Genomic DNA, 18,731 nt, shown 5'->3' on the forward strand with positions numbered 1-18,731 from the left:
TATGTCGAAAGTAAAACTTCCATTTACTTGAAATGGAAAACATAAGTTCTAGTTATAATTGAATATTCAAATTTTAAGTGAAAGTTAAAGTGTAAAGCAAGAATTATCAGAGTCAAGGAAGTAAAACATAGTAAAATACACTTGACACTAAAGTTACTTCATAATCTTTCTCTGATGATTAAAATATTGGAGTGCTTTAGTTCATCATAATTATTAATTATCTAAGGTACTCTGGAAAAAATCAGTTATTTTATCTTTCTGGTTATTTGGTATATATATATATATGTATATATATATATATATATATGTATATGTATATATATACACACATATATATGTATATGTGTGTGTATATTTGAGTCCCTACTACTGTTTTTCTTAAAACAATAACAAAAATAATAGTTTTTGAAATCTAGTTTTTGTATTTTCATAGTATTTTTTAATCCAATTACAAGAATGGTAAAAAGTGACGTGTATTGCAATGACACTTTTTAATTGATATTAACTAAATCAGATAAATAAAATTGACAATAGCCCTATCCCTTTTGTTCTCTCAAACAAAAATGAAAAGACATTTTGATAATAAAATATATACAAAACTATTAATACCAAAATTTCTTTTTCTCTATGGTACAATAATACTTCATAATGAAACATGCTACATTTAGAAATAGGAATTATTAAATAACATAATATTTCCTTGGTTCAACTCATTGCATTTTAGGAAATAAATTCTGGCCACTTGATGAGAACAATTTGTTTAAAAGCAATCATTTCTCTGGGGACCTTTCAACTTCACTGGCCTCCTTTTTCTTAAACCATGAAAAAGCCGATGACACTGTGCCATCACCGCTTTGTTGTGAGTAGCAAAGGAAGGCAGCCCAGATAAAGCCACAGAGTCCCACATACGCTGTTCTCAAGTAAACAGGAACAAAACTGAAGTTGGTAAGCTGTGGCAGAAGGAAAAAGAGTTTGTTATTAGTGTTCTGTGTAAACTACACTAAAAAGTGAGCACAGAAAGTAGGTTTGAAACTCACCTGCACAAAAGGCCAGTACATGAGACCAGTCTGCAACAAAGGAAAATTTCATTATTATGATTTTGAATTACATGGATTAATTTCATCGCTCAGTTTACAAAAGGCTGGAAAGTACATGGCAGAGGCTAATCATGTGGTATTGGGTTTAGGCTAAGCTGCTCAAATTAGATCTCACTCATTAACTAGAGAATGAAATAAACACAGTAGAAAAGGTTAAATTTTGTTAGTCATACTTATACACTGAGAATAGAATGCTAGCCAGTGTCAACAATGAACATGTAAGACAAACATTTTTTAAATATACACTAAAATAGATATTGTGATGTTACACTGTAATATCTTATCACACAGTTCAACCGAGTCAAGAAAGTACTTATGAAATATGACATCAAATCATAGGAAAATATTTTGGAAACAAAAGGAACTGCCACTCTGTGTAAGACTATCAAATAATTCTTTGATACAAATATAATGCTTTAAGAAGAAATTAAAACTACGTTAAATTGAAATTTAATTATTTTATGAAGTACAACAAAGCATCTATAAGGAACTAGGGTGCTCCAGAGACATTATTTGTGAATAGAAGGGGAAGAAAAGGGGCTAACATGATTTATTTCTGGAGACGCTGAAATTAACTCATCATTAGGAGAAATATTAAGAGGAGTCTTAAGAGACTTCAATAGATATTTTAAAGGACGGAATTGTTTCCAGAAGTGAAAAACCATCATCTCTTGTTCTAGTGAGGGTTTGAAGTGACTCTGGCTGTGATCTTTAATAGGGACAAAATATTGTAAATAATTATATATTACTTTTAGTGTTGATTTCATTTACTAATGAATTATATACTTTGGTAACCTTAATATTTATTAATCATAGCAGATTACGGGATTTAATATGCAGAGATATATGAGTAACTGCTGTTGGGAAAAGCAGTTTCTCTGGTTTATTCAGTAAACAACATTTAATGAACTGGTGGAAGATTGAGCCAACTGATTAATAGGAGAGAGGCTGCAAGTTTATTAATTAATAAGGAATACCGAAACATACCGCAGTTTCATTCTAGAACTAGGGATAAGATGAAATATAGAAACACATCACATGTCCAGTGATGAGAAGTTACCTATAGGTTGTGTGGTCAGTTCCCTAAACCTTGCTGTATATTAACGTGTCCACAGCAGCATTAAATTATTAAAAACAAAACAGAATCAAGACAATGTTCATAACAACAACAATAATGAAAATTAAAACAACACTAAAAGACAGCCACATTCAGATTAATTATATGGTTCCAGAGAACAGATCTTGGAAGTCCCTCTTTTCAGTAGAGAGCTGGAAAAGCTAGGAAAAAAAAAACATGGACAGCTACTAAGGAACAGCTGAACAAATTACGGAATATATTTGTGCAAATATGAAGTATTCAGAGAAACAATGTAAGAAATAATACACGGCCCAGACAATATACACAGCAACTGAAACAATGTAAATAAAATCAACATGGAGAAGTGACAAAACCCCAGGCATATAAACAGTTAATGTTAACATAGTGTCAGACAGAAAAGGCAGAGTCTTCAGTGATCGATAGACTTTTTTTACCCAATGGAGGACTTTTTAAAGGGGTGTTGTTTGTGTGTTTATTGGGAACTGTCTGTTCTGTTAAAATGAAATGTATCAATCCATTTTTTAAACTTTCATTTATGTCTTGTGTTTTTACACCCCAGTTATTTCCTGATATATTACCTTGTTAATCCATCTTCTAACAGAAAAACAGTTGGGCAAAACCTGTCACAGCAACCATGAATGAAACATTTTGAACTGGTGGTTCCTCTTCTCTCGACTGAAAAGAGGTACTTGTGTTTCAACAGTTCACTGAAATCAATATTGGTCATATAATTAATCTGAATTTGGCTACCTTTTAGTATGGTTTTAATTCTCATTGTTTATATTGTTCCGGTTCTGTTTGTTTTTAACAACTTTTTTTGTAATTCTGAACTTGACTAACACCAACAAACACTAACACTTCCATATACAAAAAATAGAAAAAGAGGAACATGTATGTATGTATATATAGTGAATCTCTATACTATATATCTTGTTTTCTAAGTATATAATAAATTCGGCACATTAGTTTCAAAGCTGTCCTGTCTACATCTTCCTCTTAACTTCCTTCTGTTGTATGCTGTCATTTTTAAAAAAGTTTAAATGGCACTCTTTTGTTTTCACCAATTATCACTGCCCTTTCCTCAATTTTTTAGACCCTCCTTTGCAACAAACAAGCACAGTCAAGCAAAATAAATCCATACCTTGGCCTTACTGAAAATGCACATAACTGATTTCAAGGGATCGATGGTGAAGAATGCTACCCACCTCCTGACAAATAGACTAATATACAGTGAGACACACCACACTTTTGGACATGGTCAATAAAGGTATTTGGTTTGGCTTAACTAAGCTTATTTGTTAAAAGGTATTTTTTTTTCTTTTTGGGGAGTGGTTTGAAAAGGAGAGAAAAATGCAATTTAACTTAAAAAAATAAAAAATGAATGTAACATTCTGTCCTTGAAGCTGAGATTGTGAACTTCTAAAAAACAAACTGTGATAGCTATATTTCAATATAATTAACTTCCTCTGTAATTCTATATTATTTTATATATTTAAAAAAGTTGTTCTAATAAGAGGTCTATAAGCTCAACTAGACTGCCCAAGGGGACCATGTCACAAAAGGTTAAGAATCCCAGATCTGGTGTATGCTTTAACATCAGTCCTCTGGAGTCTTCACTCGTCATTGCAATCATATTCTATTAGATTCACATGCCATAATTTGTTCAACCATCCCCCAATTGATAAGTATCCCTTTAGATTCTTTACTACAACAAATTGTTACTCTCTATATTTTTGCACATATACATTCTTTACCTCTTTTTTAATTTGGGGGCAATATATCTAGTAGTAGTACGTGTGGGATCAACATTGGGTTCTGCTTATTTCATTCTGCATCATGTTCATTCAACTCTTCCTATGTTTCTCTAACTTCCTCATATTAGTAATTTCTGAAGACACAATAGTATTGCATTACATTCATTTACCACAATTTGTTCAGTGATTTGCCAATCAAAAGGCATCCACTTTGTTCTCAGCTTTTTGCTATCACAAAAAATTTTGCTATGAATGTTTACATATACACATATCTACATGTAAAAATACATATATTGCTTTTCTTTGTGTCTTTGACTTCCCTGATCTATAAGTAATGAGATCACTGGATCAAGGATGGGAAGTTTTCTAACTTTTTTGCCTAATCAAAGCTGATTTCCAGAATGGTTGACCTATTCACAACTAGGCCAAGAATGTATTAGTGTGTCAGTGTTCCCAAATCTTCTACAACATTAGTTATTTCCATTTTTTGTCATCTTCAACACTTTGATGGTTGATCATGAGGTAAAACCTCAGAGTGGTTTAAATTTGTGTTTATTTTACTATTGGTAATTTGGATGATTTTTAATATGGTTGTTGATTATTTGGACTTCTATTTAAAACTCTGTATTTTCTGACCACTTATCTATTGGAGTTCTTGATTTTATATATTTATGTCAATTCATTATAAGTCTTAGATAATAGACTTTTATCAGAGATATTTAATGCAAAGATTCTTCTCACTAAATTCATTTTTTAAAAAGAAAACTGATGATTAGCAGAAGTAATAAATAATTTCATCACCCTCTAAAAAAAAATAAAGGCTTTCTAATTTTTATAGAAGAAAGCATTGAACTTCTAAGACAAACTTGTATGACTTAAATCAGGACTGTCCAACCTTAGGTTATCTTAGGGCCGCATTAAAATAAAATAGTTATTCAAGAGCCACACCCAGAATAAAAAATACAGTGCATTAACAAAAAGTGGAGTAACGCACATCATCAATATGACAGGCAAAGGCGTGAAGTGCGAAAGCAAGCACAAAACAACAGTGACAACACCACAGTATAGAGGTAGGTGCATACTGACTAGTCTGCATTGTACAGATGGAATACATCCTACAGATCGATTGAAAATTCTGTGTGATATGTTCCATCTGTAATACTGCTTAAAAACACCAAAGAAGGGGGAGGAGCCAAGATGGTGGCTGGAAAACAGGGACTTGCTTAAGCTCTCCCCCAAATCCCTCCAAACATCTGTAAAAAATGGCTGTGAACAATTTCTAGGGCTACAGAACCCCAAGAAATAACAAAAGCAAGCAGGTCTCCAGCCCAGGACAGCCTGGATGGTCGCTGGGAAAGGTTTATTGCACCATGCTGGGAGCGGAGCACAGCCCAGTGTGGGCTACACCAGGACAGACCAGGCTCTGAGGAGATCAAGCAGAGCAGGCCTTAGGGCCATGAATCACTGAGCTGTAGTAGTTACCAGACTTCTCAACCCACAATTGCCTTAGCAGGTCAGTGGGAAAACTTCTGGATCTGGGTGAGAGAAGTGCGCGGTCCAGCCCCAGCCCCAAGGCGGCGGAGGTGGCTCGGTGGTGGCAGCGGCAGCAGCAGGAAGTCCTGCAGCTGCTTCCAGAGCTCCACCTGTGGCTACTTCCAGCCCCAGACCCACCCAGTGGAAGGAATCAAGTGGTGGATCAGAGCAGGAGTGCAGGGAGCACTTTGCTGGCACAGAGGCAGGGTTCTCTTGCTTTTCCCTGCTTGGATCTGGGTCATGGTCCTGCTTGGCAGTTCTTGGGGGAGGAGGAGTGCTGGTGTAGCAGAGTTTGCTGTGCAGAAGTAGCTCTGAAAACAGGAGTGCAAGGCACCTAAAGCTTGAGAAAAAGTACTCTCCACTCTGAAGGCAGTCACACCCTGACCAAAAGCTCAAGGGCCAAATAGTTGGCTGGGAACATGCACAAGCAGCTAAAAAGGACTCAGACTATAGAATCTTTTTCTGGTAACAAAGAAGATCAAAACATACAGCCAGGGGGGCAGAGCCCAGATGGCAGCTGGAAAGCAGGGACTTGCATGAGCTCCCCGCCAGGTCCCTCCAAACACCTATAAAAAATGGCTCTGAATAAATCCTAGAACTGCAGAACCCACAAAATAGCAGGGGGAAGCAGGGCTCCAGCCCAGGACAGCCTGGATGGTCGTGGGGTAAGGTCTATTGCACGGAACCGGGAGTGTAGTGGAGCAGAGCCCAGCGTGACCGCACCTGGACCAACCAGACTGGGAGCTGGGCAGAACAAGCCCTAGCGCCCTGAATCAGTGAGTTGTGGCAGTTACCAGACTTCTCAACCCACAAACACCAAAGACAACAGAGAAGGTTAGTGGGAAAAGCTGCCAGGACAGAGTGAAAGAAGTTCGTGGTTCGGCCCCGGGGGCAGCAAGGTGATGCAGCTCTGAGACTGCTTACAGAGCTGCAGTTGCTTCAGGCCCCAGGCCCACTTGGTGGGAGGAATTAAGTGGTGGATCTGAGTGGGAGTACAGAGCCTGCTTAGATCTGAGTCAGGTTAGGGTTGACAGTTCTTGGGGGAGGAGCAGTGCTGGTGTGGCAGAGCTTGCTGTGTAGAAATAGCTCTGAAAACAACAGCACAGTCCCTCAAGCTTGGGACAAAGTACTCTCTACTCTACAAGCAGTCATACCCTGATGAAAAATTCAAGGGTCAAGTAAGTTGGCTGGGAACATGGCCAGGCAGCAAAAACAGTCTCAGATTCAGACTCAGACTTTGGAATCTTTCTTTGGTGACAAAGAAGACCAAAACATACAGCCAGAATAAGTCAACAAAGTCAAAGAGCCCACATCAAAAGCCTCCAAGAAAAACCAGAACTGGTCTCAGGCCATGGAAGAGCTCAAAAAGGATGTGGAAAAGCAAGTTAGAGAAGTAGAGGAAAAATTGGGAAGAGAAATGAGAGTGATGCAAGAAAATCATGAAAAACAAGTCAATGACTGGCTAAAGGAGACCCAAAAAAATACTGAAGAAAGTAATACCTTAAAAAATAGGCTAACTCAAATGGCAAAAGAGCTCCAAAAAGCCAATGAGGAGAAGAATGTCTCGAAAGGCAGAATTAGCCAAATGGAAAAGGAGGTCCAAAAGACCACTGAAGAAAATACTACCTTAAAAATTAGATTGGAGCAAGTGGAAGCTAGTGATTTTATGAGAAATCAAGATATTATAAAACAGAACCAAAGGAACGAAAAAATGGAAGACAATGTCAAATATCTCATTGGAAAAACCACTGACCTGGCAAATAGATCCAGGAGAGATAATTTTAAAATTATTGGACTACCTGAAAGCCATGATCAAAAAAAGAGCATAGATATCATCTTTCAAGAAATTGTCAAGGAGAACTGCCCTGATATTCTAGAGCCAGAGGGTAAAATAGAATTTGAAAGAATCCACAGATCGCCTCCTCAAAAAGATCCCAAAAAGAAAACTGGGAATATTGTTGCCAAATTCCAGAGCTCTCAGATCAAGGAGAAAATACTGCAAGCAGTCAGAAAGAAACAATTTGAGTATTGTGGAAACACAATCAGGATGACACAAGATCTAGCATCTTCTACATTAAGGGATCACAGGGCTTGGAATATAATATTATGGAGGTCAATGGAGCTAGGATTAAAACTAAGAATCACCTACCCAGCAAAACTGAGTATCATGCTCCAAGGCAAAATATGGATTTTCAATAAAATAGAGGACTTTCAAGCTTTCTCAGTGAAAAGACCAGAGCTGAATAGAAAATTTGACTTTCAAACACAAGAATCAAGAGAAACATGAAAAGGTAAACAAGAAAGAGAAATCATAAGGGACTTACTAAAGTTGAACTATTTTGTTTACATTCCTACATGGAAAGAGGATGTGTATAATTCATGAGACCTCAGCTTTAGGGTAGCTGAAGAGAATATACATATATATATGTGTGTGTGTGTGTGTGTGTGTGTGTATATACATATATATATATATATATACATTTATATATATATATATATATATATATATATATATATATATATACATTTATACATATATATAGACAGAGGGCACAGGGTGAGTTGAATATGAAGGGATAATATCTAAAAAATTAAAATAAAATTAAGGGATGAGATAGGAATATATTGAGAGAGGGAGAAAGGAAGAGATAGAATGGGGTAAATTATGTTGCATAAAACTGGCAAGAAAAAGCAATTCTGTAGGAAGGGAAGAGGGGGTAGGTGAGGGGAAATAAGTGAATCTTGCCCTCACTGGATTTGACCTGAGGAGGGAATACCATACACACTCAAGTGGGGATCTTACCCCCCAGGAAAGAAGGAGGAAGGAGATAAAAAAGGTGGGATGATAGAAAGGAGGGCAGATAGGGGGAGGAGGTAATCAAAAACAAACACTTTCAAAAAGGGACAGGGTGTTTCAACAATCCAGCTAACAGCTTCTGTGGGGGTGTAAGATCCACCCACAGCCAGCACCCAGAAAGCTGCCAACAGCACAGGTTCTTTTGATCTGCTTAACTAAGGAAAGCAAGGTGAAGGGGTTTGACAAGCTTACTTCAATTCAGCATACAAATATCATTCACTTAGTTCAGAGGAAAAAGCCAGGACCCTGAACTTCAAAGCAAATTACAAACAAAGTACAAACATCAACTGACAGACCCAATACAGATTCATAGTTACCAACATCTAGGTTTAGCCCGGGAGCTCAGAACAAGGGCTGGCCCAGAGTCACACGCGCCACCACTGCTGCGAGAATGAGCTCCAAAGAACAGACAGCCAAACCCTGGTTTTTATATCTTTTTCAGCATCAGAGGTGAGTTACACATGAGACTTACCCACATGACCTAGAATCCTCACAAAGAGGCAGACTTAAACCCACATGGTCTAAAAGCCTCTGCTCTCCCAGACATGTAAATTAGGCCCTCCCTGGAGTTAGCCCCACCTTGGGTCCCACCTTAGTTGCCAATCCACACCCACTAAGGTTTTACACCTAATAGGGGTTTGGGCCTGGGGCTTAGCACCTAGTAAGGCTCAATGAATTACTCAAAGAGAACAAAAGCCAAACTATTCAAGGGCACTTGTTGAACTAAGTGCTAAGGAGCCCATTTTTGGTTACCAACACACAGGGTCAAGAGAGAAAATTGAATAAAGGGATAGGATAGGAAGGAGCAAAATATAGTTAGTCTTTTACAACATGAGTATTGTGGAAGGGTTTTACATAATGATACATCTGTGGCCTATGTTGAATTGCTTGCCTTCTTAGGGAGGGTGGGTGGGGAAGGAAGAAGGGAGAGAATTTGGAACTCAAAGTTTTAAAAACAGATGTTCAAAAAAAAAGGTTTTGCATGCAACTAGGAAATAAGATATACAGGCAATGGGGCATAGAAATTTATCTTGCCCTACAAGAAAGTAAGGGAAAAGGGGATGGGGGGCAGTGGGGTGACAGAAGGGAAGGCTGACTAGGGAACAGGGCAACCAGAATATATGCCACATTGGAGTGAGGGGGAGGGTAGAAATGGGGAGAAAATTTTTAATTCAAACTCTTGTGAAAATCAATGCTGAAAACTAAAAATATTAAACAAATTAAATAAAAAAACATACAGCCAGAAGAAGTCAACAAAGTCAAAGAGCCCACATCAAAAGCCTCCAAGAAAAAATATCAATTGGTCTCAGGCCATGGAAGAGCTCAAAAAAGGATTTGGAAAAGCAAGTAAGAGAAGTAGAGGAAAAAATGGGAAGAGAAATGAGAGTGATGCAAGAAAATCATGAAAAGTCAACAACTTGCTAAAGGAGACCCAAAAAATACTGAAGAAAATAATATCTTAAAAAACAGACTAACCCAAATGTCAAAAGAGCTCCAAAAAGCCAATGAGGAGAAGAATGCCTTAAAAGGCAGAATTAGCCAAATGGGAGAGGAAGTCCAAAAGACTACTGAAGAAAATACCACCTTAAAAATCAGAATGGAGCAAGTGGAAGCTAGTGACTTTATGAGAAATCAAGATATAAAACAGAACCAAAAGAATGAAAAAATGAAAGACAATGTGAAATATCTCACTGGAAAAACCACTGACCTGGAAAATAGATCCAGGAAAGATAATTTAAAAATTATTGGACTACCTGAAAGCCATGATAAAAAAAGAGCCTAGATATCATCTTTCAAGACATTATCTGGGAAAACTGCCCTGATATTCTAGAACCAGAGGGTAAAATAGAAATTGAAAGAATCCACTGATCGCCTTTTGAAAAAGATCCCAAGAAGAAAACTCCTAGGAATATTGTAGCCAAATTCCAGAGTTCCCAGGTCAAGGAGAAAACATTGCAAGCAGCCAGAAAGAAACAATTTGATTATTGTGGAAACACAATCAGGATAACAAAAGATCTAGCAGCTTCTACATTAAGGGATCAAAGGGCTTGGAATATGATATTCTGGAAGTCAAAGGAGCTAGGGTTAAAACCAAGAATCACCTACCCAGCAAAACTGAGTATAATACTCCAGGGCAAAATATAGACTTTCAATAAAATAGAGGACTTTCAAGCTTCCTCAATGAAAAGACCAGAGCTGAATAGAAAATCTGACTTTCAAATACAAGAATCAAGAGAAACATGAAAAGGTAAACAAGAAAGAGAAATCATAAGGGACTTACTAAAGTTGAACTGTTTTGTTCATGGAAAGATGATATTTGTAAATCATGAAACCTTTCTAAGTATTAGGGTAGTTGAAGGGAATATATATGTATATAGATATAGATATATATATATCTCTATATAGGTATATAGATATATATATATATAGACAAAGGGCACAGGATGAGTTGAATATGAAGGGATGTTATCTAAAAAAATAAAATCAAATCAAGGGATGAGAGAGGAATATATTGGAAGAAGGAGAATGGGAGAGAGATAGAATGGGGTAAATTATCTCACATAAAAGTGGCAAGAAAAAGCTGTTCTATTGGAAGGGTAGACCAGCAGGTGAAAGGTAAGGAGTGAATCTTGCTCTTATGAGATCTGACTTAAGGAGGGAATAATATACACATTCAATTGGGTATCTTACCCCATAGAAAAGTAGGGGGGAAGGGGATAAGAGAGGGAGGATGATAGAAGGAAAGACAGAGTGGGGGAGGAGGTAGTCAAAAGCAAACACTTTTGAAAAGAGACAGGGTCAAGGGAGAAAAATGAATAAAAGGGGACAGGATAGGATGGAGGGAAATAGTCTTTCACAACATGACTGTTATGGAAGTGTTTTGCATAATGATACATACATGTGTGGCCTCTGTTGAATTGCTTGCCTTCTCAGGGAGGGTGGGTGGGGAAGGAAGAAGGGGGAGAATTTGGAACTCAAAGTTCTAAAAACAAATGCTCAAAAAAAGGTTGCTTTTTACATGCAACTGGGAAATAAGATATACAGGCAATGGGGTAGAGAAACCTATCTTACCCTACAAGAAGGTAGGGGAAAAGGGGATAGGGTGGGGGGTGACAGAAGGGAGGGCAGACTAGGGAAAGGGGCAATTAGAATGTATGCCATCTTGGAGTGGGGGGAGGGTGAAAATGGGGAGAAAATTCGTAACTCAAAATCTTGTGAAAATCAATGTTGAAAACTAAAAATATTAAATATTATTATGTGCCAAAAAAAATTTTTTTTTTAATTTTGGAGGGGGGAAGGCAGGGCAATTGGGGTTAAGTGACTTGCCCAAGGTCACACAGCTAGTAAGTAAGTGTGTCAAGTGTCTGAGGTCGGATTTGAACTCAGGTCCTCGTGACTCTAGGGCCAGTGCTCTATCCACTGCGCCACCTAGCTGCCCCATGTAACAAAAATTTTAAAAAGAAAATAAAAAGTATATTTCAATCAGAAAAAAAACACCAAAGAAAATTAACATCAACGAGATTATTTATTAGTGATGGAATTAAAAAATCTAATATGCATTCCATGCAAATTATTATGAAAATAAATGAAAATTAAAACCCACAAGTGGGACACATAAAATCGCACTGTGGGCCTCATGTGGCCCAAGGGCTGTATTTTGAACAGCTCTGACCTAAGTGATACAAACCTAAACTAGTTGTTCTACTTAGTGTGGACATAAAGTAGATACTCTTTGGTTTGTTTGGTTTTTTTTTTTCATTTTAGGAAACAATGTCAGTTGACCCTGGGGTAAAGCAAATCACATCACTCCAAGTCCTAATCTTTGGGGGAAGGTATACTATACCTGAAGATCAGATAACAGGTAAATATATGTTAAGGAGGAAATGAATAAGAATTCTCTGAAGGATTACACCACCATGTGGTGTTAAAAAACCTAAGACACTTAAATAATCACAAGTAAAGTCCCTATCCACTACCCAATCCTCAGTTCCACTGACATCCAAGCAACTTGAAGCTGGCCACCTAGCAAAACCAATTCCCTTTTCCCCTTCAACACACTCCTCTTAGGGTACATATCTGTCCACTACCCACTTCTTTTGCCTGATAACACTTCTTCCTATCTTTACACTCTTATTTTCACTGAAGGAGGCTACTCTGCAGTATTTATTTGTATCAGATTTCTTCTTTAATATTCCAAGGATCCATGATTTCATCAGTGCTGACAGTTCCCTCACCACTACTGACTGTAATCCCCCAGATAAATAAATGAAAATAATCATCACTCGATAGCCAACTCTATGGTAAAGATTCTTCTCAAATTTAGCTAGACTGCCTTAGATGAGAGGCATAATGGTCTCCTAAGCTTATCATAATCTATAACCACGCGAAGTCTTTCCATCTTGCTAAGTAAAGCCTGCCAAATCAGAGTGGAAACTTTGATATTTGAGCACTCCTTCCGTGCCACAGTGAGGAATTAGTATAAGATTTAAATCTGGAGGAACCAGATTCTATCCATATGACGAAATTACAGGGCAGGCAATATACACAGTCTGGTTTGTTTGCCACCCCTTAAGGATAGCCCTGGGTAATATAATCCCCAGCCGCAATTATCTTTGTTAATACAGAGAATGGTTTCATTCATGGGAACTTAACAGAAAGGTAGCCTTTACAATTGTACACCTGGAAACATGGGCTGTGATGATGGGAACTGTTGTGTTAACTAAATCATGCACAGTTCGGCATTATTATGGTTTTGCAGGAACTTTCTTGGACCCTGATTCTAAATAAACCATGGTGAGTGATAAAAGGACAACATAACCAAGTCAGAAACCATTGCAAGGACTGTGATTAAAGTGCTACAGTATGGATATATCCTTCCCTCTCTGGCCCATGCCTGAGGAAGTCTTATTTCTCAACCCCTTTATTGCCTTAGTATTGGAAGGAATGTTGGAAGCCCTATTCCAACCCTCCATTTTAGAGATGAGCAAACTAAGGCCAGAGAGATTTTGATTTGCTAAAGTCACATGGATATGAAGTGGTAGAGCTGGATTTGAATTCCAGTCTTCTGACCAAATCCTATATTTAGATTGTTCTATATTGATTTTTAAAAAGCAGGTGGGGGAGGGGGGAGTAATTTGCTCTGTGATACTGACAAAGTGATACCCTAGTACAATTTCTCAAACTACAGGGTAGGGTGTTCCTGAAGTCTGGACACATAGGCAAAAATGCATATTTTCAAGAAATGAAATGAATGGAATTTTCAACAACATTTTATTTAATGGGAATATTAACAAATAACATCTTCAATATGATTTCCATCATTTGTGTTGCAAAGGTTGATGCGCTTTGCAAGATTCACGTGAACTTGATGCAATAACACGATACCTCCACATTGCTGTCAATTTTAGCACATTCACCTTGGAATATGAATATTAAATCATATGATGTTATTTGAAGTTGAAGATGTTATTTGTTAATATTCTAATTAAATAAAATGTTGTTGAAAATTTCATTCATTTCATTTCTTGAAAATATGCATTTTTGCCTATGTGTCCAGACTTTAGGAATACCCTGTATTTGGTCTCAGGACTCCTTTACAGATTTAAAAATTATTGAGGACCCCAAAGAGCTTTTATGTGGGTTGTATCTATTAATATTTACCATATTGGAAATTAAAATATGTCAGTATTAGTATGAGGGGGCAGGAGGGAATAAACGTTTAATAAGCATTTACTATGCGTCAGGCACTATGTTAAGCACCTTACAAATATTATCACATTTGATCCTTTATTAGCTAATTTATTTAGGAGAACAGTTTTGACCTGGTGGGTTTTGGGGACCCCACAAGGGTCCCTGGATCACACTTTGGGAGTCATTGATCTGGTTTAATTTTCAATGAAATATACAAATTAAATCTTGCTTACTTAAGAACAATAGCCAGCTTAACAAGTCAATTCATTAACTCAAAAAACATTTATTAAACCATTACCCTTTGTAAATATGAAGACCCTGGCTATAGATACCAAAATTTAGATAAAATACAGTCCTTGCCTTCATGGAACTTACTTAAGGGTCTAGCATAGAATACGCATACACACATACATATGTATAAATTATATAATAAAATATGCATGATATCAATGTCATAAAAAGATCTTGCAAAATAAAGTACAATGTAAGATTTAGTGGGGGAAGATTTTTACTGATGGAGGAGATGGCATTTGAGATGGGTTTTAAAAGTTAGTAGCTATATTGTTATGAGTATTACTTCGACCTGAAGAAAGGTGGGAGGGAGGATATTACAAGCATAGCAAACAGTATACAGGCAAAAATTTGAGGGTGGGAAACGCGCAGGAAGTGTTTAGGGGTCAGAATTTGGATTACAACTTGGAGTGAGAAAAATGAAGTAATATGAAAATAAGCCTGGAAACAAAGGATAGGACCAGACTTGGGTGGCCTTGAAAGCCAGGCTAAGGAGTTTAAACTTTATATACTGAAATTGTTGAGCAGTGGAGTGATATGACTAGACCCATACCAGACCCAATGCTCTAATGCTGAGTAAAGTACGACCCAGTTGGTACTTACCTTATAAGTATTCCAGAATTTCTGCCTCAGGTCAAAAAACACATCCTCTTTCCCCTGAAGTATACTCATGCCTATTTGTAAAAACACATACAACAGGAATTTTAAAAGACCTAATACAGATTTTATCGTACCTTACACTTTTTATTGTTCAGTCATGTCCGGCTCTTTATGACCCTTTTGGGGTTTTCTTGGCAAAGATACTGGAGCGTTTTGCCATTTCCTTCTCCAGTTCATTTTATAGATGAGGAAACTGAGGTAAAGAGGGCTAAGTGATTTGCCCAGAGAGCTAGTAAGTGCCTGAATCCAGATTTGAACTCAGGCAGATGAGTCTTTCTGACTCCAGGCCTGGCACTCTACCCACTGTGCCGTTTAGAAGCCTGTATTGTATGTTCCTACTGCATAAGAAGGGCGGCTAGGTGGTGAAGTGGACAGAATGCCAGGCCTGGAGTCAGAAAGACAAGCCGCCCACAAAAAAAGGTTATGAAGAGTCAGACATGGCTGAAGAGACAGAAACAAAAGCTACTTGCTTCTTTCAACAACGAACATGGTAAGTGACCTCTTGACAAGAAGTAAATACTTTGACTTAAAAAAAGGAGTTGGAGGTGGCCTAGAAACTGCAAGTTGCATTATCATAAGTATTAGAAACAGAATTTAGAAGCCAGGAATCAACATTGCCTTTTGACAGGCTGTTTACAAACCCTATTCTTCTTCAATCCAGAAAATGGACTTCTCCATTTTATAAAGAATAAAAATGAAATCCCAACAGCATGCCTTCGGGTAAATTGGGGGCAGATTCTTAATCTAGACATGTTAAGGCAAAATGAAGATGCCTAAGAAACACCTTTAAGTGACAATAATTTAGCCAAAAAATGAAGGCCATCTCAAAATCCCATCTATTGCATTTTGATAGACCCGGTGCTACATGATCAAACAACTTTTTTTTTTTTTTTTTTTTTTTAGTATCTGAGCCCTAGGCTTTCCAGTTCTGAGGCCTAGGTTTTCTCATTTTTGTCTGGTTTCTTTTTCCTGTGATTCAACTGCCAGTCAATGACCAGAGAGGACTGTAAGGAGGGCTCCCTCCCCCAGAGACAAAGCCTTGCATTTGGGACCAACTTCTGACCAAGATTCTGTAACCCCTCAATGTGAAACAGTGTAGCGAAGGAGGAGGGAATTCACTAATGGTGCTGCCGTGAACAATAAAATCCAGCAGCTTTGTGTGTGCATGCATGCCTGTATGTTTTCCATTTTTTGCAACCACTCTGGGTGAACCCAGATAGTCAAGAGGGAGGAAGAGAGGTTGCTAAATATGCATATTTTGTGTGTGATAACTGTTTTTTTTCCTGAAACCACTCCCTCAGAGTCAAAGTCAAGTGTCAGACAGGTGGCTACATTTTCCGGTGAGAGAACCACAACGAACTGGTTGTGTCTGTCCCTCTGCCTGGGAGCGTTGTGAAAAATCTTTTGTTTCCCTATTTTCTGCAATGACGCGGCTCCCTACATTTTCAGATGCGATCCACAAAGATAAATAGGTTGCACGCCTATGTGTACGTTCATGCGTGTATATGTATGGCCACATATGGATGAGTTCAAGCTTTCGTTCCATTTTATGCCACCCCTTTCAAGAACAGGATGGAGGTCGCTGCCTTTTCTGGTGGAAACACAATCTATGCGTGCTGTGAGTGTTCACTGTGCACTGCAAGGCCCGGGTGTGCGTGTGCATGTTGTGTTTGTGTGGACCTGAAATCTTCTGCTTTCCCGTTTTCTGCAACTGTTCCCCAAAAGCAGAAGGGAGGGTCGCTACGTTTTCGAGTGTGCACCACAGTGTGTTCGTGCGTGCGTGTGTGTGTGTGTGTGTGTGTGTGTGTTGGGTTCACGTGCGTGAAACCTTCTGCTTCCCCGTTTTCTACAACCACTGCCCGAAAGCTGAAGGGATCTAACTGTTTTGGGGCAGGCACCATATGGCCGATGTGTGCATGGGCGTGTGCGCGTGACAGTTTGTCTCCCGCTTCGAGCATCGGGGCGAGCCACGCAGCGCCGGCACCTCCTGGAGGCAGGGTCCGAGGGGTCACGCCGGCCGGCGCCCCGACGCCCCAAAGGGCCGCCTCCTTCCGGGCCGGTCTTCCAGCCCCAGCAGCGCCACCCCGCGTCCCGCCTCGCTCCCGGCCCAGCCTGTCCGGCCTGACGGGCCCTCACCCGTGTAGAAGGCGCTCAGCGCGATGGGCCCGCCCAGCAGCTGGTCGCACAGCACCTTGCTCAGCACGGCGCGCGGCGTCCGGCCCGGCAGCGCGCGCTCCAGGACCTGCATCCACACGTAGTTGAAGTTGGCGTGAAAGCCGATGGCCACGATGGCCACGCGCCGCGTCTGCTGCCAATCGGGTCCGTAGCCCCGCAGCACCTGCTGCACCGCGTCCCCGGACGAATACAGAGCCCCGTAGAGTAGCACGTTGGTGGGCCACGGGTAGCGCTGCGCTATCCGCGGCAGCACCCGCCACCAGCCCCACATCGCCGGCCTCGCTCGCCCCCAGCCCAACCCCACCGGCTGGCGTGGTGCGCGTCCCCTCCGCCCACCCCCGAGCTGTGAGACAGCGCCTCGCCTCGGGTGCAGACGCCGGTGTAGGCGGGAAGGTGTACCGGCGGCCGCCTCCTCCCACGCACCCTAGGGCACCACCACTAGCCGCAGTCCTTAGGCTGCTGGGCTGCACCTCGTGGTGCTGATCCGCCTCCCTCCGTAGGCTTCTATTGATGTATGCCCCAGGTCGGACCTGCCCCCTGTTAGACCTGCCTCCCTGGGTCGGCTCACTCCTATCAGAGCCGCCCGGGGCTACCTCTAGCTTCGATTAGACCTTTGCTCCCTTTCTCCGCTGCTTCTCCAACTCCTAGATTCGCTGCCCTTTCAGACTTTGCCACTTCCCCAAACTTGCTCTGCACGCGCGCCTTCCTCGATCCTTCTCCTGACTCGCACACCCCGCTCCGTCTGCCTTGTGGTCTTGGGGAGACCTACCCTCTTATCCTTCACCTTCTGCCAAGGTCTTGCCTCTGCTCAGCTCCTGACCGCACACCTCTCCATTGCGGCAATATCTTGCCTTAGTTTCTTAATCACCCTCCTTTGACCACTCCCTTTCACCTTGTTGTAACCTACACCTTCTGCCGGGTCGGTTCCCGACTCCACACATTCCCAATGGCCTCATTTCTTGACGCCTTCTTTTCCTTTTTAAACCATTCACCTTTGACCACTCCCTTTCAAGCAGTGATAACCTAAATAAACTGATTTGCCTCGGCCAACCTCTCTATCCCAACAACTATACCTCAAGATTCTTCAGAAACTTGACTCTAAAAGACACAGTTGACTCACTGAGATGTTGCTTATTTCTTCCCTCTTTCCTCTTTTCTCTTTACTTCACCTTGAACTGCAGTGGGGCAGTGAGTAGAGCACCGGCCTTGGGGTCAGGAGGATCAGAGTTCAAATCCGGCCTCAGACGCTTGACACACTGTGTGACCTTGGACAAGTCACTTAACCCCAATTGTCCTGCTTTTCCCCCGCCAAAAAAAAAAAAAGCAACTGCAAGCATTAGCAGAAATCGAGGTACTATGTCAGCTTGTCAACGGTACCTGAAAAATCGAGAATATTTTATTGTTTGGGACAGGATTTGTTTTTGCTTTATAAAATTCTGATTTTTTTCTTCCTCCCTGACTATTTTAAGAAAATGTAATTGTGATAAATGACATCTCTATATAGGTTCTATTAAAAGTCCCTAATTAACTTCTAGGAAATGATGCGGAGTGAAATGAGTAGAACCAGGAGAACA

The 18,731-nt window shown here is 39.9% G+C and overlaps 1 protein-coding gene across 1 annotated transcript; it reads right to left on the reverse strand.

The window, feature by feature from the left end:
- Positions 1 to 421: 421 nt before the first annotated feature.
- MPV17L (MPV17 mitochondrial inner membrane protein like) lies at positions 422 to 17,454 on the reverse strand. Its single transcript, XM_036738873.1, has 4 exons — positions 17,119 to 17,454; positions 14,926 to 14,996; positions 1,038 to 1,067; positions 422 to 950 (listed from the first exon to the last, which is right to left on the reverse strand). Exons 1-4 carry the CDS (start codon positions 17,426 to 17,428, stop codon positions 771 to 773), a joined length of 591 nt encoding a protein of 196 aa, XP_036594768.1. The 5' UTR covers positions 17,429 to 17,454; the 3' UTR covers positions 422 to 770.
- Positions 17,455 to 18,731: the final 1,277 nt, after the last annotated feature.

Source organism: Trichosurus vulpecula, chromosome 9, assembly GCF_011100635.1.
Source record: "Trichosurus vulpecula isolate mTriVul1 chromosome 9, mTriVul1.pri, whole genome shotgun sequence".
In the NCBI taxonomy this organism is placed as follows: Eukaryota; Metazoa; Chordata; class Mammalia; order Diprotodontia; family Phalangeridae; genus Trichosurus; species Trichosurus vulpecula.